This window comes from Strigops habroptila, chromosome Z (genome assembly GCF_004027225.2).
Source record: "Strigops habroptila isolate Jane chromosome Z, bStrHab1.2.pri, whole genome shotgun sequence".
NCBI lineage: Eukaryota > Metazoa > Chordata > Aves > Psittaciformes > Psittacidae > Strigops > Strigops habroptila.
The window spans coordinates 83693440-83719658 of record NC_044302.2 but is presented as its reverse complement, the minus strand read 5'-3'; the positions used below and the strand labels follow the sequence as shown (position 1 = coordinate 83719658).

General features: G+C 39.3%; 1 protein-coding gene across 7 annotated transcripts in view; it reads right to left on the bottom strand.

The window, feature by feature from the left end:
• ARL15 (ADP ribosylation factor like GTPase 15) overlaps positions 1-26219 on the bottom strand; it is a 214136-nt gene that overhangs the window by 58231 nt on the left and 129686 nt on the right. The window contains exon 6 of one of the 7 annotated variants that reach the window (XM_030511774.1): positions 15375-15493. The exons of 5 other annotated variants lie outside the window; for them this stretch is intronic. In XM_030511774.1, coding sequence (XP_030367634.1) covers positions 15410-15493 — 84 coding nt within the window. In that variant the 3' untranslated portion in view covers positions 15375-15409. Of the gene's footprint in view, positions 1-14863; positions 15494-26219 lie in introns of those variants that run through there. One more of the 7 variants, XM_030511773.1, reaches the window with a different exon arrangement.

Below are 26219 nucleotides of genomic sequence, written 5' to 3'. Positions count from 1 at the left end.
TAACTTGGTTGTTGCAATTATATTTTCAAGTTGAAGACAGTAAGAAAGATGGCCCATTTTTACTACAACAAACCCACTTTCTTCTCTTGGTACGAGGAAACAATGCTATGAAGATATATCTGCTGTGACCAGAAATTTAACTGTTAAAGGAAAATTGATAGCACCATTTCTAAAGGAAGTTATGATCATTATCCATATCAGAAGTCCAATGAGTCCAGGATTTTATCAAAAATAAAGAGTCTGCAGTGCCTAAAACAAAAAATTTGTTTCACAAGGCATAATATTTCTGTTTTCTCCTACCTTCAATACAGAACTGCATTTTCTTGAACTGCTGCTATTTACTTTATTACCAGCTTCCAGAGATATCTGCCAAGAACCATTTCATTCCTGAAGGGTGTTCGGGTTTTTTTGGTTTTTTTTGTTTGTTTGGTTTTTTTTTTTTTTTTTTGGGGGGGGTTTTTATGAGAGGTTGTTTTGGCTTTTGTTTGTTTGTGTGGAGTTGTTTGTTTGTTTGTTTGTTTAATAGTTATCATAAGTCAGGCTCTACAATACTAAATGTATGCATGGTGGACACACTGAAGTTCTACTGGATTGAGAAATTGTATAGTTAAAGAGTTTCCAGCACTGGCATTTTTTCCTCTATGAAGAGGCAAAATTATTGCAAATGGTAGGAGCTGTGCACTGTGATATTCCTATTTAAATAAACCCCTTTATTCCTAACTTCAGAATGATGAACAACTTACTGAAGGTGTATGTCTAAGCACTCGAGACAAACCTTATAGGGAAAACCTGCCTCTACAGTTTTGATCACTTTGACTTAACCAAGCCACAGAGAATGTTCTTGTCAGAGATGAGCATGGTCTTTGCAGACACAGAGTATCATAAGAAACAAAAGCAGAGTTACCGAATGGAAACTGTCTAGACAGCCAGCAGAAACTTGAGCATTAGCAGGAGGCATCAGCATGCCTCTGAGCCATGACAAGAGAGGATTTTGCTCTGTCCCTAGAAAGACTCCTCTCCTGAGCAGAGTTCCCACCTGTGAACAAAATGCATAATCACTCCACAGCTTTCTAAGTGTTCTTGTCAGGTCGTATCTACTGTGTGAGCTCAGGCCTCATATGTGAGCAATCAAATCCCCATTTTGAGGACACAGCCACAGCATTAAACTACTCACGCCACGTAGCTTGGCTGCTGCTACACCAGCATGCGCAGAGTAAAAGAGAAGGAAGGAAATGGCTCTGGTTTCACATCCCACCTTTGCTCTTGTTTGGAATAAGGGGATGATAGTATAATGATTCCTCAATGTCCTAAAGAGGGAAATCTAACAGCTTCCTAAATTTCCTAATAACTCCAGCATCAGATTACTTTGACTCTAATTGTCATTTTCGCTTTGTAACAAAACCTGTAACTTGATAGCAGTGGAACCACATGTAAAATAAACTGAGAAGCATGTTGATCTTTAAAATCTTTAAGCAAATAAGTAATTTGCTTCTGGGGTGGGTTTTGCTGGGGTTTTTTTTGGGGGGGGGGGGTGGGGGAAAGGGGACAGAGGGGAAGGAGAGATTTGTAGTATTTTTTAAAAAGGCCGTTTGGATTTCCATGAGTACATTTCTTTTGCAAAAATTGATTCTACAGATGTTTAGGAATTTAGAAAAGTAAAGCAATAATGTTGCAAATCAGGCTTGGGAAAAATCATCATAGACTGTTTTCACCAACTGCATCACAGAAACATTTTAATATTGACCCTTCACCAACTATAAACTATAGGAAGTATCGAGTGCATTAGCTATTTCCTGCTGGTACCTAAAGTTTAAACATTTGTGCACTGAATGATTAACCTGACAGTCAGCTGAGTCTACAAAAATTGGTTCTGGGTAGATTGCTTGTTTACAGGAATGTTATTCAATCTATTAGTGTTTATGTACATTAGCATAATATTTAAATATATTCAAGCTGGTTTCCTTTTAATCTGAAAAACTCAGCAGCTCATTACCACTGGCAGTTAAAATGATGCTAGACTCAGTGGCAGCGTGCCTAACCTCAAAATCATTGAGGTTCATTGCAGCAAGCAAGCCTCTAAATCTCCACCGTGTCCAGTGGGGACAATCAGAATTGTGCTGATTGAGAGGAAACTACAACAAGGATACAAAAGGGTCACCACACCTAAATAAACATTGCGGCTGAAGGCAATTTCAAGCTTTCTATGTTTTGTAAACTACAGAGACTTCTTTTTCCGAAGAAAATTAAAAGGAGATTCAAGTCTTTCCATTTATTTTCTCTTAAATCATCTGGTTTTCTTGTATTTGTTCTTTACGCTCTGCCAAGCGATATTATAATTTACAGAAGTTTTTGCTGATAGAAAAAAACCTGGAAGCCCTCTCAATGCCAAGCAACAGCAGTTTAGAGAGCTTAACTAGTGAGTAATGCACTGATGAAATACCACAACGCAAATTTTTTTTCAAAATATTTAGGACTTAGAGATTACTTGCGGAAATGGTAATGTTTCCTAACAAATCAAGTGTTTCAAGAACAGACCACCCAAATGTATTATCATAAAAAGATGTCAGTTACTCAATTACATGATAGAACAACACACTTCAACTTTACTTCTCTTTTTTTACTTTTTTTAAAAAAGAAACAACAAAAACCCAACAAACCAACAAAAAAATATGTATCCTCTCTAGTGAGTAAAAGATTTACAGCAGTAGGTGGGTTGAATTAACTTTGCTAGTAATCAATTTCCTCATGTTCCAATTACTTTGGAAATAGTTTGACTTGAACCATGATAATGTACATATAACAAAAGGGAATGAAAACACTACCCCTTTTCCACATCTGAAATGGCTTCACTGAGACCACCTACAGTGACTTAAATTGTATGTACTTCCAACCAAATTCAAAAATCATAGAATCGTAGAATCATATAGGTTGGAAAAAAACCTTTAAGATCATCGAGTCCAACCATTAACCTAGCACGGCCAAGTCCACCATTAAACCATGTCCATAAGTGCCGCATCTACAAGTTTTTTAAAGACTTCCAAGGATGGTGATTCCACCACTTCCCTGGGAAGCCTGTTCCAATGCTTGACCACCCTTTTGGTGGAGAATTTTTACCTAATATCCAATCTAACCTGCCCCGGTGCTGCTTGAGGACATTTCCTCTTGTCCTACCACCTGTTACTTGGGAAAAGAGGCTGACCCCCACCTCACTACAACCTCCTTTAAGGTAGAGAGCGATAAGGTCCCCCCTGAGCCTTCTCTTCTCCAGACTAAACACCCCCAGGTCCCTCAGCCGCTCCCCATCACACTTGTGCTCCAGACCCTTCACCAGCTCCGTCGCCTTCTCTGAACCCACTCCAGCACCTCAATGTCTCTCCTCTAGTGAGGGGCCCAGAACTGAACACAGGATTCGAGGTGCAGCCTCACCAGTGCCCAGTACAGGGGGATGATCACTGTCCTGGCCCTGCTGCCACACTATTGCTGATACAGGCCAGGATGCTGTTGGCCTTCTTGGCTGCCTGGGCACAAGCTGGATCATGTTCAGCTCCATCAATCAGCACCTACAGGTCCTTTTCTGCGGAGCAGCTTTCCAGCCACTCTGCCCCAAGCCTGTAGCGCTGCATGGGGTTGTTGTGGCCCAAATGCAGGACCTGGCACTTTGCCTTGTTGAACCTCATGCAACTGGCCACAGCCCATCGATCCAGCCTGTCCAGATCCCTTTGCAGAGCTCCCCTACCCTCTAGCAGATCAACACTCACACACAATATGGCATCATCTGCTAACTCACTGTGAGTGCACTAAATCCCCTCGTTGAGGTCATTGATAAAGATATTAAATAGTATTGATAAAGATATTAAACAATACTGAGCCCTGGGGAACACCACTTGTGACTGGCTGCCAACTGGATTTAACTCTGTTCACCTAAACTCTTTGGGTCTGGCTATCCAGACAGTTTTTTACTCAGTGAAGAGTACACCCATCCAAGCCATTAGCAGCCAGTTTGTTCAGGAGAATGCTGTAAAAAAACAGTGTCAAAGGCTTTACTAAAGCCTGGGTACACAACATCCACAGCCTTTCCCTCATCCACTAAGTGGGTCACCTTGTGAGAGAAGATCAGGTTGGTCAAGCAGGATCTGCCTTTCCTAGCCCCGTGCTGACTGGGCCTGATCACCTGGTTGTACTTTATGTTCCACGTGATGACACTCAAGATTATCTGCTCCATAACCTTCTCCTGGCATCAGGGTCAGACTGACAGGCCTGTACCCAGAATGTTCTAGTGGGACTTTTGCCCTTCTAATTTTCTTCCTGCATAACCTCACAACATACTTGTAGTCCTCTTGAGCTGCCTGTTCCTACTTCCAAAGATCATAAACTCTCCTTTTTTTTCCTGAGTTCCAGCCAAAGCAATCTTTTCAGCCAGGCTGGTGGTCTTCTCTGTCAGTTCATCTTCCAGCACATGCTCACAGGCTGCTCCTGCACCTTGAAGATTTCCTTCTTGCAGAATGTCTTTTCTGGACCCCTTTGCCCTTGGGACTGCCTCCCAAGGGACTCTGTCAACCAGTCTCACAAACAGGCCGAAGCCTGCTCTCCAGAAGTCCAAGGTACCAGTTCTGCCAACTCCTCTCGTCAGTTCTCCAAGAATCAAAAACTCTATTGTTTTCTGATTGCTGTGCCCAAGACGGCCTCCAGCCATCACATCACCCACAAGTCCTTCTTTGTTCACAAACAACGGGTCCAGTGGGTGCCTTCCCTAGTTGGCTCACTCACCAGCTTGTCAGGAAGTTACCTTCCACACACTCCAGGAACCTCCTAGGCTGTTTCCTCTCCATTATGTTGTATTTCCAGCAGACACCTGGCAAGTTCAAGTCCCCCACAAGAACAAGGGCTAGTGACTGTCAGACTTCTTCCTGCCGCTTATAGAAAATTTTATCTGCCTCCTCCTCCTGGTTGGGTGGTCTACAACAAGACTCCCCACCATGGAATCTGCCTTGTTGGCCTTCCCCCTGGTTCTTACCCTTAAACGCTCAACCCTACCATCACCATCATTAAACTCTAAACAATCAAAACTCTCCTTACCATACTACTCCACTGCCTCTCTTTCCTTGCCTAGCCCTTCTGAAGAGTTTATAGCCCATCCATTGTTTAGTCTAGAGAAGACTGAGGGGGGATCTCATTAATGCATATAAATATCTCAAAGGAGGGTGCCAGAAGGATGGTGCCAGACTCTTCAGTGGTGCCCAGTGACAGGATGAGGAGCAGTAACCATAAACTAAAACACAAGTTTCACCTCAACATGAGGAAGAACTTCTTTATGTTGAGGGTGGCAGAGCACTGGAACAGGCTGCCCAGGAAGGTTGTGGAGTCTCCTTCTCTGGAGACATTCAAAACCCGCCTGGACACCTTCCTGTGTAACCTGCTCTAGGTGGTCCTCCCTTGGTAGGGGGGTTGGACCAGGTGATCTCCAGAGGTCCCTTCCAACCCTAGCAATTCTGTGATTCTGTGACTGCACTCCAGCCGCGCAAGTCATCCCACCATGTTTCCATGACAGCAACAATGTCACAGTTTTCCTGCTGCACAATGGCTTCCAGCTCCTGCTGTTTGTTGTCCATTCTGTGTGCATTGAGGTAAATGCACTTCAGTTGTGTTATTGCTTCTGCCACATTTTGGAGGGCAGAAGCCTTAATTCCTACCTGACCATTCTCGGGCATGTCAATGGTTTCTAACACATCAATAACCCTTACATCTTTGCTGCCCAATGGACCTCCATCCCCTACCTCCACTGAGACAGCAGACGTCACTACCACACTTGTATTCATTCAACGTATTTTATACCATTCCAGCTTCCCCACATAGACTGGTCAAGAATTACTGTATTTCTGCAATCTGTGCAAAAATTGAGACACTTCTTGAGCTACTTCAACAACTTGAAAACAGACCACCTAAAAACCACATTTCTCAGATTCTCAACCAGTATGCTTTCAGAAAACATGAACATTATTTAACCAGTAAAATGTGAGCTAGAAATAATTTACATAAAAAATAATCTGCATGATGATTGTACTATCCTTTATTTACACCGGTCTGCTAACTCCCAGCAGTCAGCCATTTAGACCAGGTCTCCCACCTTTTGATGCAAGTAAACACAGCTCTTATTAAGATTCCATAAGGCCTTCACAAATATTGCCTTGATTTACACATATATTACCAAGCCTCTGCCTCATATCTTAATTGTCCTTTCAAATGAGTAAAAATATTTTTCTAAAATGTATGCAGTATTAATTATTACTGAATGTTCACAGAGCTATCCACCAGCAACATGCCTTACACACCAGGATAACCTGGTGAATATTAAATTAGACATGGGTTGTATTTTTCTATTCAAGAGCAAAGTGCTGAAACAACTACTTTGTACTTCACTACCTATAAGCCATATTGTGTGTTCATCACCATTTTACAGAATAGTAAAGTCTACTAAAGGGACTATCAGTATCTGATGAGAAAGCAATATGTATTGGCAATCCATTATAAAAGGGTAACAAAAGGACAAAGTATTTAAACAATTAAATTTCACAGCAGATAACTTTAGTGGGTGTCATAAAATGTGCTATATCTGTAAAAACATGAACATACTGAAGGGGAACATGGAATAAAACTGGATCAGAGGTGCTTTGGCAAAGAAAACAGGGAAAGAATAGGGATTTTGTAAAAGAATTCAGCATTGGTCCTTCTCCTTTTCTGGGTGATTACCCTACATTTCCTTCTGGGGTTGTGACAAGATCTTTGGTTTTTTCTTATTTGATTGTGCTGCAGGCCTACCATTTATTTTCACATATTCAATGGATGACTATGCACTTTTCTTGGGTGGCTGTCCCACTGGTATACTTTTTACGTGAATGTGAATTTGAGGGGATCCTATACCTCATCTGAAACTAATCTACTGTGCAAAGAAACTTCTACTTATCTCCTTGCTGGACTAAAACTGTTTAAACCAGATGTGTCAAAGTTATTCTGCAAAGAGGGGCTGAATTCCATGTTTAATTATGCCCCATGGAGCAGGTCATAAACCTTGTGCTATCACTGACAAACTGTTTTTGATACCTTTTGAAGAGAAGCTGCTTTGGCCCAATGACTAAACACAGAAAACAGACCTATACAAATGAAAAAAATGTTTTAGCCTAGCTTTGTAAGCACAAGGAAAATAATTGGAGGAGAAAATGGTATCAGATGTCAACACAGCATTCACTGGCAAACAGTTGGGTAGTATAATGGAATAGAAAACAGCTAGCAATGTGGACACGGAACTAGCTCAATTTTTCACTTCTTGGGATGTACCCCACTTGCCAGTTTCTGCAACAGAGTGACTGGAAGAAGTTCCCACCCCTCCTATGTGGCAGTGCATTGTGGCTGCGCTGTAAAATGGATCACAGAGCCACCCTAGAACAACCAAACATCTCTCTCCAGATTTTCTGTTCACAGCAGGATTTCTGTTCACAGCAAAGACACCTCCACCCTTTGTCTCCAATTTGCAGCTTAGAAATGAGGAAAAAGTGGAAAAGGACAGGGCTGGTGGGAAAAAAAAAAAGACAATTTAAATAAATTAACTAAAGTCAAGCTGCTTGTCAAATCCAGTATGTAACCAAAACTTTCTCCATCAACCTTTTCAAACCATGCATCACTGTAATGGTTTGAGACTTTTTCATAAGTCACTGTAGTACACAGCTCCCAATTGATCAGCCCTGCTTCATACCTTATTTGCTGTTGACAGCTTCCCCTAAAATGTGCTGCTTGTTCTTAAATTATTGTCTGGTTCACAAAAAAACCCCAAACAACCTCAAACAAACAAACAAACAAAACCACAAGCAAACAAACAAACAAAGATTTCTGCAGTGAATACAACCATTTATTATCTGTACTACAGTATCACATGAACACATGAACAAAAGACGGTGAATGAAGTTAGATAAATTGGATTAAGTTTACACTGTTAAGATACAAATCTTAAATTTAAAAAATTATGCCTAGTTTGGTTAGAGATCTACTTGCAATACATCTTCAGGTTAACAATTCCACTCAACTAGTATTAAAGACTACAAACTGACATATGGAAAAGCAGAGCTGGCATGCATCATTAGATTTAACAGCATCCATTCATGAGATGGTAGTTTCTAAAATCAGATATTTTAAAGAACAAGAGTTAAGAGGAGGAAAGATGGCTTTCAAATTGTAATGATTAGATAAGCTTGTAGGCTGAGCTCTCTTTGAAGGAACTGGTTTGTATTCTAAAACAGAGATGAAGGTCACTATATCAGTCATTTTTCTACAAGTTGCCTGGGAGGACATCATTGTTTTTGCTAACACGGGTAGTCCACAAGACCTTGGATGTTAAAATACTGCTTTTTGAACACTTCTTCAATAAATCCTGTAACTTTGGCTGGTAAAATTTAAACACCTCCTATGTTTTGAAAGCTTTCAATAGACTTTTCAGAAGCATGTTAGCTAACTCCTTATTAGGCACATCCATAAAAGACCTTTGCTTTTCACAGATGGAGACATAGTCATGCGGCCCCATTTTGTCTCCAGTTTCAGTGTTTTATCCATGACCTATCTACTCAGACACTCTGTGAGCAGTGAAAAGCAGTGTTACAACGCTGAGACAGAAAAGACTGTGTGAAAATGACCTTAGGAACAGAAAAAAGAACAGAGAAAGAAGCACAAAATATTGCCAAGGCTTACGCTAAGACTCCATGCAAGCACTACTGCCTAATATACATCTGTAGAAGAGAACCTTTCACTCAAGCTCAGGAGGGCCTTCACCCTGAACTCAACTTGATAGTTTTAGCTAAGTTTCCTCAGCTGGAGTAGTCCTTGGCCTGCACTTTGTCACAGCTAAACTGTACCACCCAGGTATCTGCTATATATGATAGCAAGGCATGTAAAATTTTCAGTTTAAGTGATACATAGGTTGAAGAGGTTGAGGGAGAAAGTTTCAGTTACCTAATGGCTTTTCATCAAGGCTGAAACCTGTGGCCTGGCTAAGCACCGGCCTTGAGCAGAAAATTTTGCCTATAATTCACTGCTAGGAATCACAGATCCCATCCAGGTTCTGCTCATGGGCATCAGGAAACCCCAGCAAAGGAAAACAGGACCTCTGGAGCTCACTTAGTGAGCCTGAACTAAAAGCATCACCAGGCAGGCCAGCTGTGGCTTTATCTGTGTGTCTTGAAAACTGCCGAAGAGAGCCTCTACAACCCCTCTGTCTGAGCGCAGCCAAGCTCTCCTGGGGGAGATTCGGTCCCGATGTCCAGCCTGAGCCACCCAAGCCAGAACATCTGGCTATTACTCCTTACGTATGTCACATTGCCTGGCTCTGCTGAGAAGAGTTTGATTTCATTATCTTTCTAACTGCTTCACAACTATTCTGAGTTTCAGCCTTCTCTTTGCCAGACTAGAGAGGACCAGCTCCCTTATAGCATCTCTTGGTTAAGAAGGTGGCCCTGGCCACCCTGGCAGCTTGCCCCTGGGCCCTACCCACTTTCTCCACATCCCCGCTGACCTGGGGACCCCCTGATTGAAACGCAGTATCCACAGAGGAAGATGAAGGGCACAGCAACTTGCATGTGGTTCTGCAGAGCTGCTGCTAACACCCAGAACAAAATTTGGACAACCCGCTCATGTTACTAATCACTCGTGTGCAATCTGTGCAATGAAAATGTAACCAGAAAGAGAGAGATCCAGATGGTAGTGGCTAGAACTGAAATGTAATTAGTTCAGTCAATACAGTAGTGTATTTTTAGATCTTCCACTAGTCAAAACAAGAGATGTTTCTCAAGCAAATTTAACATTGCTTGCGGGGGGAAAAGAAAAAAAAAAAAAAAAGAAAAGAAAAAAGAAAAGAAAAGAAAAGATTGCAAAAACTGTATGCATGTTAATTCTATAGAGACTTTTTTCTGACAACCTAGGCAAGAGCTGGAAAGCATATTTTAATTCATACAATGACTAAAACTAAGAGCACTGCCAGAAAATATGATTTGGAACAATTCTTGGAATACAGAGGTTCATCTGTTTTGCAAAAGAAAGAATCAGAAGCACATAAGTATAAGCAGTTATTTTAAACTTGCCTATTAAGCAGGGTCACCAATAGCTAACAGATGCGGTTATTTGCAAATGATTTCAGCAAAACATACATACTACCTATGACAAGACTTTTTTCTCCCCTTAAACCCTGATTGAAACCTGTGTCCTGGTAGAAACATGACAATACAAACTTGTCTATCAAACTCAGCATTTGTCTTGAGGAGTATTACATGACATATTTAATTTGTATTGCGGTAACAGTATCTTTCAGCTGATTTCACAGCAAAGTTGGAATATACATATATAAAAAAGCCCCAAATGATCTAGATTGTAATTTCCCAGAACTATTTAAACCACTCAATAGGAAACTTGCTTTTGTTGGAATTTTTCAGCCTGGAATAAGACAAACTGTTCAGACTCCGAAGGATCTCTTTCCTAAAAACAGACCTAATTGTTTCCAAACACACCTCAGAACGCTGAGGAAACTCAAACCTTTGCAAAGCAGTTTAAGCACCATGGCTTTGATTATCATTGACACATAACACCCATTACATTGTTTGGATCTGTTTTGATAAGTGCTACACAAACATATTAAGAGTGAAAACACAAGAGGAAAACATTTCATCTGGGAGGCAAGAGACGAAGGAGACACCAGCCAAGTAACAAATGGCTTCTTCGTGTCTCTAGCTGCGTAACCAGCAAATTTCAAGCAGCAGCAGTCAGGAAGCATGGCACAAACTTGCAGAAGAAGGGCAGCTAATGAGCAGACCATCACAAGTAAAAGGTACAGTAAAGAGGGGCAGTAAGGCAGTGAAAAGCTAGGTGACTGCTTTCTAATTATAAAACAATATAGTTCTTAAGTTTAAAATAAAGACCTTGACTTTTCTAGGTAACAAATGAAGTCTGGGAGTGGGGGGAGGACACATGACACACAGACAGAACTGGAGGGGGGATTGTTCATTTTGGTTTTAACTTTGCTGTATTTAGGGTGCCATAGACCCAACACCAGGAAGAAAAAATCAAAACAAAACAACACATCACCAACCAAACAAAAAAACAGCCCATGTTCTAGAAAATCAGACAAGGCAGTGAGGAACTGGGCTCTTCATTTCAAGAAGTGAGTAGGGTAAGCTGCAGATGTTTGGTTAGGTGTTGTGTTATGCTGCATTTCAGTGGTTAGAAAACTTTAGTGGAGTGGTGAAGAATCCCACTGGCTCAATGAAGAATAGCAGTGGTAGCCAAGATAACAGTGATAAACCACTTTAAAATGTTCCATGCACCACAAGAGAGTTGTGTTTCAACAACATCAAAAATACATGGCAAACCAACCACTAAAATCATTTATTCAAAACACATTTGACAGTTTTCATGAGGCTGGTCTTAAGATCATGGATTTTTATTTATTTAAGTATTTTCAGAGGTTACAAGCCCTTTTATACATATGCTGAACTACGATTAGTTTCTAAATGACTGGAAACATGGCTCAACCTTTTTCACCTTTTTAATCTTTTGCTATCACTTTTTGCTTAAACAATTTCACGAACTATGCTTCGTTTCTGCCACCTTCTACCCATATTCAGCAACCTAAGATTGTAAATCAGAGTAGAGTTTTCAGGCTGAACAGAGTGTATTCTCCACTCCCCTAATCCTGCAGAACCTCCTCCGCCTCACATCTGCAGGGCTGGAGCATTGCCAGTGGCAGGTCTGTTCTTCACAGCACCATTCCTTCGATGCCTGTAGGGATTTCACTGCAGAAGATAATTCTGACCATATCTCACTAAAAGTTGATGCCATTTGATGATAGTTTGATAGCCTGTACTAATTTAATTGAGGGTCTTGCTTAATTTCTGGAATAGCTGGCATTCTCAGTAATAAAGAAACAAAACCCCTGATTGACACTACCATGACTACTAGCAGCTTTGTCAGCCTGGCAGTTCAGACCCGAGGCTGAAGTGGCACAAGAGTAAAACCACCATTTCCCCCTCCTGCAAACTGGCTTTTGAAGTCACAGCTGTAACACACTGCACAACCAGCTCCCAGGCATAAACATAGGACAGTTTTTAGGACTAACCACCATGCACTCTCCACAGACTCCAAACTAAGTTTAAAATAATATTTGCATCAAGAGAAACTATAGCTGTAAAGCGAGCTAATTTTATGGTGGTATGGTTGGAACATTGTACCTGAAGTTGCTCATAAAGAATGTACTTTCCTTTAACACAAAATTAGCTCTGGGTGTGACTATTATTTGTTTTTCGGCAGAACCTGCAAACTATTTCTATTTGCTAGTACCTAAATGTAACAAAAAGATGTTCTCCACACCCATGAAGTTTAATTTTAGGAGCCAGAGGCTTCTCAAAACCCCAGGTGAGCCAACAGCTGGCTCTCGTCTTCCTCCAACCACAAATGGAAAGGTAGTCCTAAAGAAGGAACAGCCCTAATCCTGTTACTCCTTCTCTGCATCTCTTTTCCCTTTCTTCCATGCCATGCCAACCAACCACCTCACATCCAGTTACATTCACTGTCTCCCTCTCGAGGAATTAGTGGCCTTTTCCTTGTTGCTGTGAGAAGGCAGTCTTCATCATCAGGAAACTGCTTTCACTGTTGCCAGTCTCAGATCTGTTCAACATTACCAATTTTTTCCTTGTTTTTGCTTTCTGGCAGAACTATACAAGAAGAGAGCCTACATTTTAAAACTTAAAATTCACTTGCTAAATACTGTTCGTGTTACTCATTTATTCTGCAAGATCATATTCCAGGCTTTTGCTGCTGCTCCATTTCTACCAGATACTGCAAATCACTAGAGAATACTTGGATTAATACTTTTTGTCATATGAATAAGAGAAACAAACTTTTCTTTTTTTTTATCAGTTCCTATACTTCATCTTTGCTTTTTTTTTTTTAATTAAATTTTGAGTATTTTTCTCAATTTGAACATTTCCTCCATTTCAAATGAGGATTTAATGGTTCCATAGGTATTAAAATAAAAATTTTGGCTGAACTGCTAATGACTAAATAGCTCAGTGTGTGTATAGATATATGTATATGAATGTCTGTGTATATATATCTTCATAAAAAGGCAACACCCTGAGGCTAAATTATCTTTTCAAGAAGATTCTCCTTTATTATTTTTATCATGGTAGAATCTGCAAACCCCACTAGAGACTGGGGCCCCACTGCATGATATGCTGTACAAACATCTATTACAACTCAGCTTCAGCCCAAGAGAGTTCACAAATCTGTATTTCTCCTACGATGCACATAAATACAATGTGGCTGTTCAGTTCTTCAAAACTAGCCTGGATAACACCCTCGAGAGCACAGACCATCAAGCAATGACTACATTTTGAGCCTGACTCTCCACATATTTTTTAAACAGACTAGGTAGCACTTTGACTTAAAAAACCATGTTGAGGAGCACTGTATTAAAAGATGAACCGCAAAATGACTTTGAGACACTTTATAAAAGCAAGCTCAACTAACAATCAAGTAAGTTTCAAGCTGCTAAAGCAGTCAAAAAGCAGTGCTTTTGCAATGGCAAACTTTTTTCCATATGGGAAGATGTGAGGTAAACGTTTCAGTCCAACTTTAAACCAAAGAAATAAAATTGGCTTCTCATAATATCAAGAACAATGCCAAATAAAATAACTTGGTGGATCTTCTCTATTTCGCCCATCCCACGATGCTTCTCAGGGCTGCACATCCACAATGACACACACACTTACTCGTTCCTTATTTTGTTTTACTGCATTGCCCAATGCACAGCTGTTGACTTCTACCCATTGCAATAGATGCTGCACATAGAAAACAGAATCTCAGCCCCAGAGCTTACAATGCATGTGTAACAACACAAACAACAGATGGATGCAGACAATATATAAAAAGGAGATAAAGCTGGTCAGAATATTCTCAGCACACTGGCAAGTGACTGGGTTTTTTATCTCTATATATATATAAACCAAAAATGTATCTATGGCAAGTTTCTTTTGATTATAGAAGCATACACAGAGGATGAAGATGCTTGTTTGAACATTAGGTGAGCAGTATCATAAATGGAGTTTGATGAATATTACACTCCATGTAGGCCTGCAAATGTTCCTATTTAAACACTTCTTTTCATGAGAAGTAGAATCATGAATTAAGAGCTCTCTCTCTCCCTCTTAATATGCAATTTGATTCCAGTAGGAATCCCCAAGCAATCATTCCTCTTTTTCCCAAAGTGTAAAAAAATAAAAAAACCCCAACGCATCAACAGCATTTATCAATCACATGAGTGTGTGAATTTCTAAATATTGCAGTGGCAGTGACAGGAATATTAAAAAAAACCCCAAACAACCCAATTTTAAGAGCATAGGAATAAAAAGATTCACCACAGTCCTATCGTGATGATCGTTCACAATGAAGTTACTGGCAGATTCCCTCTGATCTGATTTCAGACTTGTATCAGTAAGCCGACTGAGTAGGTAACCCTTTAAATACAAACACTTAAGGTGAACTGGGAACCTGGTCTAATGCAAATGCAACACAACTGTTCTCAAAACTACCAGTTGAACCATTGTTCACATTCTTCCCATTTCCCAAGCAGAAGCAGCACCTCCTGTAAAGTTACTAAGTTCTACATTCCAAAATTAAGTTAATGGCATCAAGGACACTAAAACGTAAGATGTTTATCATCAAAGAATGTAAATATTAAAATGATTAAATAAATTAGGGGATTGAGGCCACTGGGACTAGAAAGGAAAGGTCTGCCACCTTCCTTTTTCATCTATGTATGTCCCTCTCACTTCTCTTTTTTCACTCATCTCACTCTTCCACCATCTCTCCAGGACTCAACAGGAGATCAAAGGATGCTCCACCCATTGTAAATCAAGCCCGAGGGTGCCAGGCTGGAGCACACAGCCAGGGCGCAACTGCAGGGAAAGCAAACACAACTGCACTTACATCAGTAACAGAGGTTAATAATTTTTAAAGGGTAGAAGTCACACGTTCAGTGGTTTCACAGTTACAAAAAGGGAGTCTGAGGTTTAGTCACCAGTAACAAGCTTAAAACATACCAAAGTATTAACTTTTTTTTTTTTAAACTCAGAAGCCTATTTTTATTGTTCTAAGAAATGACTATTTTTTCCAAATCCATTAGTTCTTTTTAAATGCTTAAGTTTATATTCAGCATGATTCAGTCTAATTTCTATTAACATGTCTGCAAGTGTAACAATATCCTTATCCTTTTCAAGCTGTTTGAATGTGGGATTTTTTTCAGGGTTTTCTTTAAAAGTTTAGCTGGCTGTTTTATAATTTGTCACCTTTTGTCTTCTTTCAGCAGTATGTCATTAAGTCTTTAATTTGGCGTTTCCTGTTGTCTGCAGAGGGATATATGCTGTTTTAAATCCAAAGGACTGCGGGCATAGATGGTGGGTAAAATCTGTGAACCATAAGTAAATTCTTATAAGGAACATACAAAAAAGATTGTTCTTCAGTCAGACTTAAGCCATTACTTTCTTCAAAAGAAGAAAAGACACAAGTTAAGAAAAAGGCACCGCCAGAGACCTTCTGCCCAAATGTGCATCTCCATGAAGTTTCCTGCTGAGTGCATATGAATGCACTGCGATCTGGGAAAAGGATCCAAATAGGATTTCAAACATCCAAAAATTTTAACTCAAACATTTAGGTATTTCACCATGCTGCTATTCATTCATTCACTGATTTTTTTGTCTTAGTTTAAAGAGATGCTAAACAAAAGGAGAAGAGCTCTACATGTATTTACATTCCAAAACTAAGCTCCCCTTACCACCCCCCTAGTCTGTCATCCCTTCATAGCTAAACAAACCGTAAAGTCTAGCCCTATGTCCTTGAAGTAAAGTCACAAACACAGTAAGAGAAAAGTTTGGTCTTTCAAGAAGAAAAAGACGAAAAGCAGTTTTAATCTATTATAGCTGCCTATGTTGTTTTGACTATGAAGAGCATTGCATTCAGCTAATACATGCAGACTAAACTGGCGGAGGAGTGGGATCAATTTCTTTACTATTTTGGCTCTACTAAGCTTTGCTCTTTGACGATTTCCCAGTCATTAATAGCCTTTCCTGTCCTACCGCTAAGACTGGCTCTTATATACAAGTGATACATTTTGCAGAACTATTTTGCAAACAAAACCAGAGGATAAATATTTCACCATGTAAAAAGTAGGCAAGAACAACTGCTGGCTCTGTAGCAGCAGAGGGGTTTCTACGGGGGGGAAGCCTGACAGACCCTGCTGCCTGCACTGCATACAGCATGCTGCTGGGCCCTCTTGGGAGCTGCTGGGTGCTTCAGCCAGGGTAGGTCACACACTGAAAACAGCAAAACCCACAGGTTTTCCCCATTTCTGACACCAGTATTTTTCATACAGCACACAACATATGGGCTGCGCTAGGGTCTGTACCTTTCTCAAGGAGCTGAGAATGTAAATAACATTAAAAAGGCACATTCTCCCACTGAGATACTCCACAACAATTTCCATTTGTGCTAAGCACTTACTGGCACATGAGTTCTCTGCAGCAGAAGATGTAGAAATAGCCCATTTGAAGCAGGGAAAAGCATGAGAACAGTATAGGAATGTGCTTCTGGATTAACAAGGAAGTTCCTTCAAAGCAGAGAGGAAGGCCCACTTATTAACCCACTTTTAAGATTTAACCCACTTTTTGAAAAGGATTCATAATGAAGTATGCCATCATCTGTTTGTGAATCATATTTTAAACCTTAATACAGTATGTACAGTTGAAAGCTTTTAAACACGGAGTTATACTCTAAAGCAAATTAATCTTCTTGTGAACATGCAAAATGATAGAACAGAATAATACAGCTACCTAACACGGCCTCTTTGATGAAAGTGATAAACAGTATTTTTGAAGCACTCACAGTCAAAGTTTTTAAATATTAGAGGGACCTGTTAAGATCTTAGTGACAAAGATGACAAATTGCATCCTGTTCAGTTTGAGTGCTTCTGGTAAGACACTGCTAAGCACCACCTTGTTTTTGAGCATTAAACATGAAACAACGCTTTTCTTAGGCTGGTGCTAAAATATATTAGATGACTGTTTCTGGCTGTGTTCATGATATGTGTTTTGCTCTGTTATTCAGATTCAGCCTTAAATGCTGAAGGATTCCAGAACCTGACTTTCCACCTGCACTATTTGAAAAAGTTTTGGACTCCTCTGGGCCAAAAATACAGATCTCAAAAGCTGCACAGTTTGAAATGATTTCTCTGAATTCTGCTATCAAGTATAAGATAAAAATTTATAGTCAATGTTTAAATATCCTGTGACCAGAATATTTAACTGTTCATGTTCATGCCAATTAAGTTTTTGAGAGCCTTCCTTTGTCTCTTTATTACTTCATAAATATAGTTAGAAGTTTTTTGAACGCTGTATGCTGTCACAAACTCAAAAGGAAAATTCTCCTTGAAATGGTCAAAATTGCTAGTAGAGGCTTGTCTGTGTGGGGAAGGCATTGTGAAAATGTGGAAGTACTACAGCTATTCCATCCAAATTCCCCCGTGGACACTTAGTAAAAGCTTTTCTGTGGTTTAGCTTAATCCACTTTCAAAGTGGACTAAAAAAGGCACTCAACATCCACTCAGAGAGCTACTGTAGAAGAGCTATTCCTTCATAGATATTTTGGGTTATTTCTCCATGTAGACAAGCCTTAAATGATACCTTTATTGGCATCCCTTGTATTGGTACATCACCCACCACAATGCTTCGGTCTTTTGGAAACAACTTTGTGGGTAGAGCCAGGTATTCTGCATTCCAAGTCCTCTAAACTCTTCTATACTCCTCATCTACAGAATGCTTGCATTTGTACTGAAAATGTTAAGACTGATCATTCCTCTGTCCTATTCTGAAGGTTTTCACTATTACCTTTCCTTCATACAAATTTTCCATCCAAATTAAAAAGGAAGCTCCCCAGGTTTTTTGTGTATTTATTTTGAGCAACAAGCATGAAGGAACTTGCTTTTTTAATCTAGGAAATGCTGCATTTAGAACTCCAGAAACACATGAATTTTAGGTCTTGAATGAAATTGTTCTTTTTCCTCACCTTTGTAAGAGGAGATCACTGGTTCTGATATAGTAGTTATGTTGCTAAGCCTAAACTTAAACTGTGCATTAAATCTGTTCTATGAAGATAGAAAACATGTGCAACTGTGCAGATAAATCCATCAGGAGACAGGTATCCCAATAATTTTAAGATAGAAAACAGCAAAACCTAGACACCCAGGGGAAAGCAAAACAAATCATAATTTCACACTTTAGCAAATGAAGAACTAAAGAACAGGTAAGCAAGATGCAGAGACATCTTGCTTTGTGGAGACCTTTTCCAAAGGAGAAGAAATTCTGCCAGCCAGCCAACTCCAGCCAAAGTAAATGAACTTATTGCTAAATAACCCAATTTGTCATGTAACACCCTGTCTTATCCCTATCCACCAGCATTATCAACATTACATGAAAAATGAGTTCATTTCACTGAAACTCTTAACATGGAATTGCAATGGTTACCTGTGTTTCAGATATACAATTGAATATATTGCTACACACATTTAAAAAAAACCAACACAATCAGTGTTTGCCTTTCTCCATAAACAAATTCAAAAGACACTGGCACATAATTATTATTTTGGCACATGCTAACCTAAGTTTGAGCACGAAAAAAGCAGGTCTGCTGGAAATCAATTACTCAGTCTTGGAGGATGGTAAGGCCAAAAAATAAAACCATTTATTGGAAAAATGTTCCAAACATGACAACAAATGAGGCACTGCAGAAAACAAAACTGTTCTGGACATCATCGTAAGGCTCTTCATCACCTGGTGAGAGAAGATGCTCAAAGGCATGATGTGGGGAGTCTTGAATAAAAATACATGGAGTCATACTCAATGACAAAGTGATGATTTTTCTGGCCTCCTCCAGTCTGCGTGATTTCCATCTGCTGTTTATTCATTCTCTTCACCTTCATCTAGTTATCTACATTTTGTGAGAAATAGACACATTTCACATCTAGCTGGTTTACAGTCCAGCTTCGGTTTCTTGCTCTCCTCATTCCACCCCGAACTCTTAAAGGCTTCTGAATTTTTGTAATGGCTGTTTTCTAAATGATACAACCTGGCTGCTAAAGTGCTTAGGAATGCCATAGCAGTCCTAACTCTCATACCTGATCATTGAAGCTTTCTTTTCTGAATGAGATATGGCAAGCATCCATTCCATTAAACCACTGCATCTGGCCTATAGGATTTTCATGAATTTGCAGATGTAAAAAAACCCCAAAGTATTTGCAGGACTGCAAACCCAAGCTAACCAGCTGGCATGTGCTCTGTGAATGAACACACCCATCCAGGGTGCCAGGCTTCCTCTTCCTCTAACCTAAAAAACCTTTCCAAGAGCCCACTGCTGCTCCTGGGTCCAATCTGGTTTGAACATTACTCCTTTGCTGTCTGTATCTATTGACTGTGCATCAAACCAGCTGCCAGAATCTTGCATCTGTCTCACTATTCGAAACTTTCTTTAAAAGCAAATCCACAGCCGTTAGCAGTGAAGTCCCTCTGTATGTTAACCAGACAACTCCACACCAATTACCATCCTCTGCTCCTGAAATTTCAATAAGGATGTAACAGCAAGCAATTAGAAGTGAGGAAAATGTGAGGTAAGGCTGCTTTTGCAGTCCACATTTTGCCCTCTTAATTGCCATTAAGATACCAAAATAATCACACACATCAAATCCTATTTTCTGTAAAGATGCCTCCTTGATTCTATGCAAGTGGGCAGCCTCTGGAGAACGAGTTCTCCATCTCTAAGAGTAGACTAGATGAAATGAAGAAAGCATAACCATACAATTTGCCTGACACTCCATGGCTCTTCAGCAGAGATCTACTTTTCTACCACCCAGTCCGAAAGCCAGAAGTTTGATTTTTCCTACACTGAAACCCACAATTTCCAAAGGCAGTTGAATTCACTGGGAGTTATGAATAGTGCAAAACAGTGTGAGAAACCCCTGTTCTGGGGCTTTATTCCTGGCTTCAAAAGATGTTCAGGCATCTTCAGAAGAAGAAGGATGCCAGAGAGCATTCACAGCAGAGTAGCCTTGGCTAGGTAGAATTCCTTCCTCGGTAACAAGTGATTATGAAAGCACAAATTATTAACATCAGTCAGCAAACATGACACCTGATCTCCTGCTTTTCTGATTACCTGCTCCAGGACACCTTTGTCTGGGCCAAAGGGTATTTAAAGAGAGGAAAGCAGCTGCAGCCACAGCCACCACTATTTTATCTGCGTCCTGTCTGGAGTTTAAATTGTGTGTGTCATACTGACGCAAGACACTAAGATGGTTCAAGTGTTGTGCTAATAATGCTTAGCGATTTTGGCAGGAATCCAGGAACACATTGTACAAAGGAAAAGCTAGACAGACTATGACAATTTTCAACGGCTTATAACGTGCTCGAGTCTCCAAAACTTTTCAAGGAGCTAGCAAAACACTGCCTCCAATTTTCCACCTTTCCTTTGCAGGAAGGGAAGTAAATAGAAGTTGCTGGAAGTAAGTGAGAGCTGTTCAAACCAGGAAACATTAATATTGAAATACTGTAAAACTACAGCTAGTTTGCACTTCCCTGAAAAAATTCAGACATCAACTTCATGGTAAAACAACAGGAAAAATCCCTTATAATAGTCAGTCATTAGCCTGCAAAACCCTTATAAGTCTTCATCTTGTAAAGTTCTTATAAGACATTTGTAGAAATGCCAGAAGTTGTTTAAACATGAAGGACTTCTAATGTGAACTTGTTTTACTGGTAATAAATCTATCTATCAAGATAACAACTTAGGAAAACTAATTGTATAGAACTCCTCGTAACTCTGAAACATCATGTACATTACTAGATAGAAACAGGGCTCAACCTAGTCTTCAGGAGACTATCATTATCTCACTTTTTACAACAGAGCTCTGAATTACATAAACTTTTATTATTTGCCACATATACTTTTGCAAGGCATTTTAATTCAGAGGGAAGAAAAAAAAAAATCCATTTAGCTACAGAAGCAATCAGCTTAACGTCAGGAAATTCATTATTGCATGACAGTCTGGAATTCCTGGCCAATCCAGCAGAAAGCTAAGATTGTCAAAAAATGTTTTCTCTACGTAAGCCTTAAACTGACCTAGTTAGAACCTTAAACAACCTGGTCTAGTGGAAGGTGTTCCTACCCATGGCATTGGGGTTGGCACTGGATGATATTTAAGGTCCCTTCCAACCCAAATCATTCTGATTCTATGATTAAACAGAGCAGGAATCCTTCTGTAAACTTTTAAAGGTCTTGCCTGCAGGAATACATTTCCACAACTATCATCCCAGAGTTGTGTCTAGTCCAAGCTGTAACAAATTGACAAACACCGGGAGTTAAGTGTTCCCAGAAAAGAAACTTGTTTGGAAGTTTCAAATCCAGGTACTTTAATGTCTGGTGAGCAAGCTTAAGCAGTTTTGGAACTCTGTTCTCAAGAGGAAACTGTGACAAAGACAAAAGTTGTTCTATACTGTGAAGAAAAGGGTTGTGAGAAAGGAAGCATCAAGATAATTCAAGCTTTGGAGTGATCTCCAACAAAGACCAACAGACTGATCTATTGGTCTTCAACAGCTCTCCAAGTTTAAAACGCAAAATCCCAGGACAGAATGTATATGGCACAAAGCAAAAAATGCAGCACTAAAGATTAATAACAAATACATCTAAATCTGTGTCAAGCATTTAGTTGAAGATAAGACAAAAATTTCCTCTCATGTTTCTACTTTGGCAGGACATTAAGCACATGCAATATTCTTTTTTAACACCTGTCATATGTAACTCAGTTCTTAAAGTGGACTCTGTTACGCACAGCAGCAGGTAAATTAGTTTTTCTTTTTCCTTTTTTTCCTAAGAAGACCATGACTCACTCTCCCCAAATAAAGCAAAATGAAACATAGACTAGAAGCCTTAAGCATTTTCACATCCTTCCCCTATTAATTTTTCTATTCAGAAACAGACAATGAAAGAGCAGGGGCCTACCCTATGGAAAAATGGATAGTAAACAAATAATCAGTTGGGAAAAGCCTATAGTATCAAAGTTCTTCTCTGGAAGATAACTAGACCATTAAATGACCAACTGAATAAGGTCCATGAATTTTCAGTCACCTAAGCAGAGTAAGCTTTAACTGGTGTTTTTATAATTAATCTACTTCCCAGCATCCTGTATTGTATATCAACTCTTCATATTCATTTAAAATCTTCCAATTTTAGTTAAAAAAACCTCCAAACTTATAAAACATATCGTGCCTTGAAAATGCGACTCCAGCACAATAGATCTGTCTTCGCTCTCTGAATTATTCACAGACAATATCCTGTTCATCTTAATACAATTTTATTCTTACAAAAAGCAAACAATACAAGTGGTTCGGGGGGTGGAGGAGGTGGAGGGGGGAGCTGCATCACATCTTGTCCCAACCAGTCCAAAGCAATTCTACATGGGGAGATTCCTCTGGATATTACTTAGACTTCCTTAATGAAATTCAGGTGTAATCCCTAAGGCTCTATAGCAAAGAGTATCTTTAGCTCAGCTACAGAACATGGTATTTGCCAAAAGGGGATTAATTATGTTTAGATGTGTCTACTATGAATACCAACAAGTCTAGAGCCACTATTTAAAATACATTTCAGAATTCACTCAACTTAAAATTCAGTAAGGAACAAAATATAAACAGTTTATAAAACACACTAGGAAATACTATTTAAGATGAGAAAGACTTAATTTTCATTAGTTTTAATTTTATTAAGGTCAGTCACCAACATTAATATTAACAGAAGTTTTCTAAAGTGACCTATAGTAAATGTCAAGCATAAACCTCTATGATTAACTCACAGAAACAGCTTCTAAACTTAAATAGAAAAACGTTTTTACAGACCACAGAAAATACTTATGGGGAGGAAAACATTCAATTCTACTCCCAGATTGTCACAATGCAAACTATGGTGTGATCCATACAGGTTTTCCACCAGCACACAATGGGCCCAACAAACATTTGTCTATTTGCTCTCTCCCTCATGCTTTTCCTGAAGAGAAAGCTTTATCCACTGATACAATTTTGGTAAGGTTTTATGTTTCCTCAATAGTTTTCATGCAGTCTAGATTAGGTTCAAAGCAGAGATACAGTCAAGCCCTACATCTCTTTTGAGCAAATCTATTTCCCAGCAGCTTCAGTCTTCAGATTTCTTTTTAAAATTATTTTTTTTTTTTAATACTTCCAGCCCGTCAGTCCATCGTCTCCCACCTGGGACCACTACGTACTCAGAGCATTCCAGTAGTCCCCGGGGTCTGAAACTGCCATTTGTTGCCAGACAGAGTACGTGTATAAGAAAAGTAAAAATATTGACTAAAGGAAAACAGACAAATAGCTCTGAATGTAAAACTGCGAATGGATATCATCCTAAATAGCAGCCCTTCCCTACTTTTGTTTCAGGAAGATAAGAAAGATGTTATATCTGTGCTTCACATTTCAGACAAATATCCTTAAAACCAGCTGATATTTCACTTTCAGACTTCCCAAATCCTGAAATACTGAGATATTGCACTTCAGAAGTATAACAGTCATTCTCCAGAGAGAAAATTATCAAGACACTGACAAAAAGTGCCAATGAGACATCTATAGAATCAGCTAATGCATGTTCTTTTGCATGGAAACTCTGTGCCAAGAAAAAGGGTATATCACTTTGGAATACCAGCAATCTAGAGCTTTTTGAACATTGCTAAATCAATGTGCTGTTTTCTTACACAGACACTGTAAAAGCTAATGCAAGTGTCTGTGCCCAATAATCAGTGATATACTGCCTGAGATCCTAACACTGACTGTAGTCCCATGCTGTATCACTATCTGTATCCACATTTTAAAAGGCTCAAAATAATTGGGGAAAAAAGAAACCACAGAAATATCAGTGCTGACAGGGCCTTGATTGTCTTAGCAAAACCTATACATTCTCACACTTTCTATTTACTGACAAAATGAAACAATGTCTTCACTTTCTTCATCACCTTAGTATGTTTATTACTCTTTTCTAAACGCTCCAGATTTGATCCTCTTCTCTGATTGTCTGAGGTACTCCCATGAATGGGGTGATACTGGCAAGGGTTCTCTTAAACTAAGAGCACAAAAAGCCTCAAATGAATAGAGCAGATCAAATACTTGTCCAGACATAGAAAATGCAATTTAATACTGAATGTAATTTAAACAAGCTTTGGGCACAAATCCTTCATGTAAAGTTAAGCTGCAAGTTATATATTGCATCTACATTTATATTTATTTATAATTGTATTTCAAGTCCGTATTTTTAATATTTTCTATTACACAGGCTACTAATGTACAGAAGTCTTGACTGTGGTGATAATTGTTAAGATGGAGAAAAGCCTCTGTATTCCTGGCCCACCTAATTTTTCAGCTTTTTGCTCTCTCACCATACACCTTTCCTTGCTATAGACCTTTGAGAAAACACATAAATGACCTGTGCTAATAATGGCTTTTGTGTATGATGGAGGGGCTGCTCAATTGAATTTGATTTTAAAAACAAGAGTAATTCAGGTTCTTTCACATAACCAGCAGGATGACCCAGACACACAGTGATACAAACCCACACATAAGCAAATAGATAGGAAGTCAGCAGGAAAACAAGAAAAATATAACAGTAGCTATCACCTATGGAGTTCTTTTGCCTCTCGCTTATATATATGAATAAACGAACTGCATTCTGTTGACAGCAGCATTTTTCCAAGCTCCTGTGTTAATTTTATAGCCCAACTGTCAAGTTCTAGGAGGAGAGGCTTAATATAGATCAAAAAGCATGACCCTGCTCACTGTTTACTCAAACTGGGAAAGCAACTGTGAGGATGAGCAAAAGGGTAAGACTGTTCTGCTTCAGCACCTTATCTACATAGAGAGGCACCTGTAATGACCGATGAGGTGACCAGGCGAAGAAAATAACCCCATCCCTGTTTGCCTCCAACAGAAGGTCCAGAAATAACCTAATTCATGCACGTTTGAATGTCAAATTCTTCAGGCTAACGTAACACAAAAGATATACATGCGTTATTCTAACCACCAAATCTTTTTAGAACTTATAAACTGGTAATAAATCAAATTTTCAAGGGACTATTAGAACATACCACTTTTTATTTTTAAGTATGCTAAGAGGAAGCTTCTGTCACCCAATTCTTGTATCAAATGCCCCTTAAGTTTGTATGTATTCTTACTCTGACAGATACAGTAGGTCCCAGCTTGCTGTAAATAAGAAGGGAAAAGGAAAAATAAAAAAATCACAAACATTTTAGCAAAAAACCAAACAGAGGTGTTTCCAAATTGGAAGCAACAGACATCAACTAACCAACCCAGTCCAAGCAGTACAGCCAGTAAAAGTAATTACACAATAATGTAATATGTTAAATCCAAAATCAACTACTTTTCACTGGATGACCTTAAAACTTCTAAAAGTAATCTGCAAAGGAAGAAAGAATGTACACAGAGTGTTATACAAAGACTAAAAAAGTAAAAACATTACTCCCTTACTATTATTATTCTTTATTTACCTAAAGGAGCAATGTACTTACTCTGTCACTATTTATACTGCAAGACTGGGAAATGTTTATAGACTGTTTGCATCCCTTATCCAGTGTATTTTAATTACAGTATTTAAGTTTTCATTTTTGTTTTTGCTGAAAAAACCTCCCCATGTTTGCCAGGAGAAAGCTTGGATTTTCACAAGGTGTTTCTGATGCAGGCTTGTAGAGAAATAAACAAGGAGTACTTGGGATGAATTCCTGTAGCATGCCACAGTTTATTAAAACTGTGAAGAAATCAACAGAAACAAGAGACTTTTGAAAAAGGCAGACAAACCCAAAAAATGAGAGGGAGAGATGAAATCGAGCAGCTGACCTGCCCTCCCCTCACTGAAATGGGGCATCAAGGGAATGCGCTGTCCTCCTTCTGTCATGGAGATTGTCACCCTGCCTTCTTTGCTACTCCCTAGGACCTGGTACATCATAAGCTGTGTCTGGAAACACATGTAGTGAGTTATAAAAGGTTAATGAAAAAAATCCTCCTCTTACTAAGTTTCAAAGC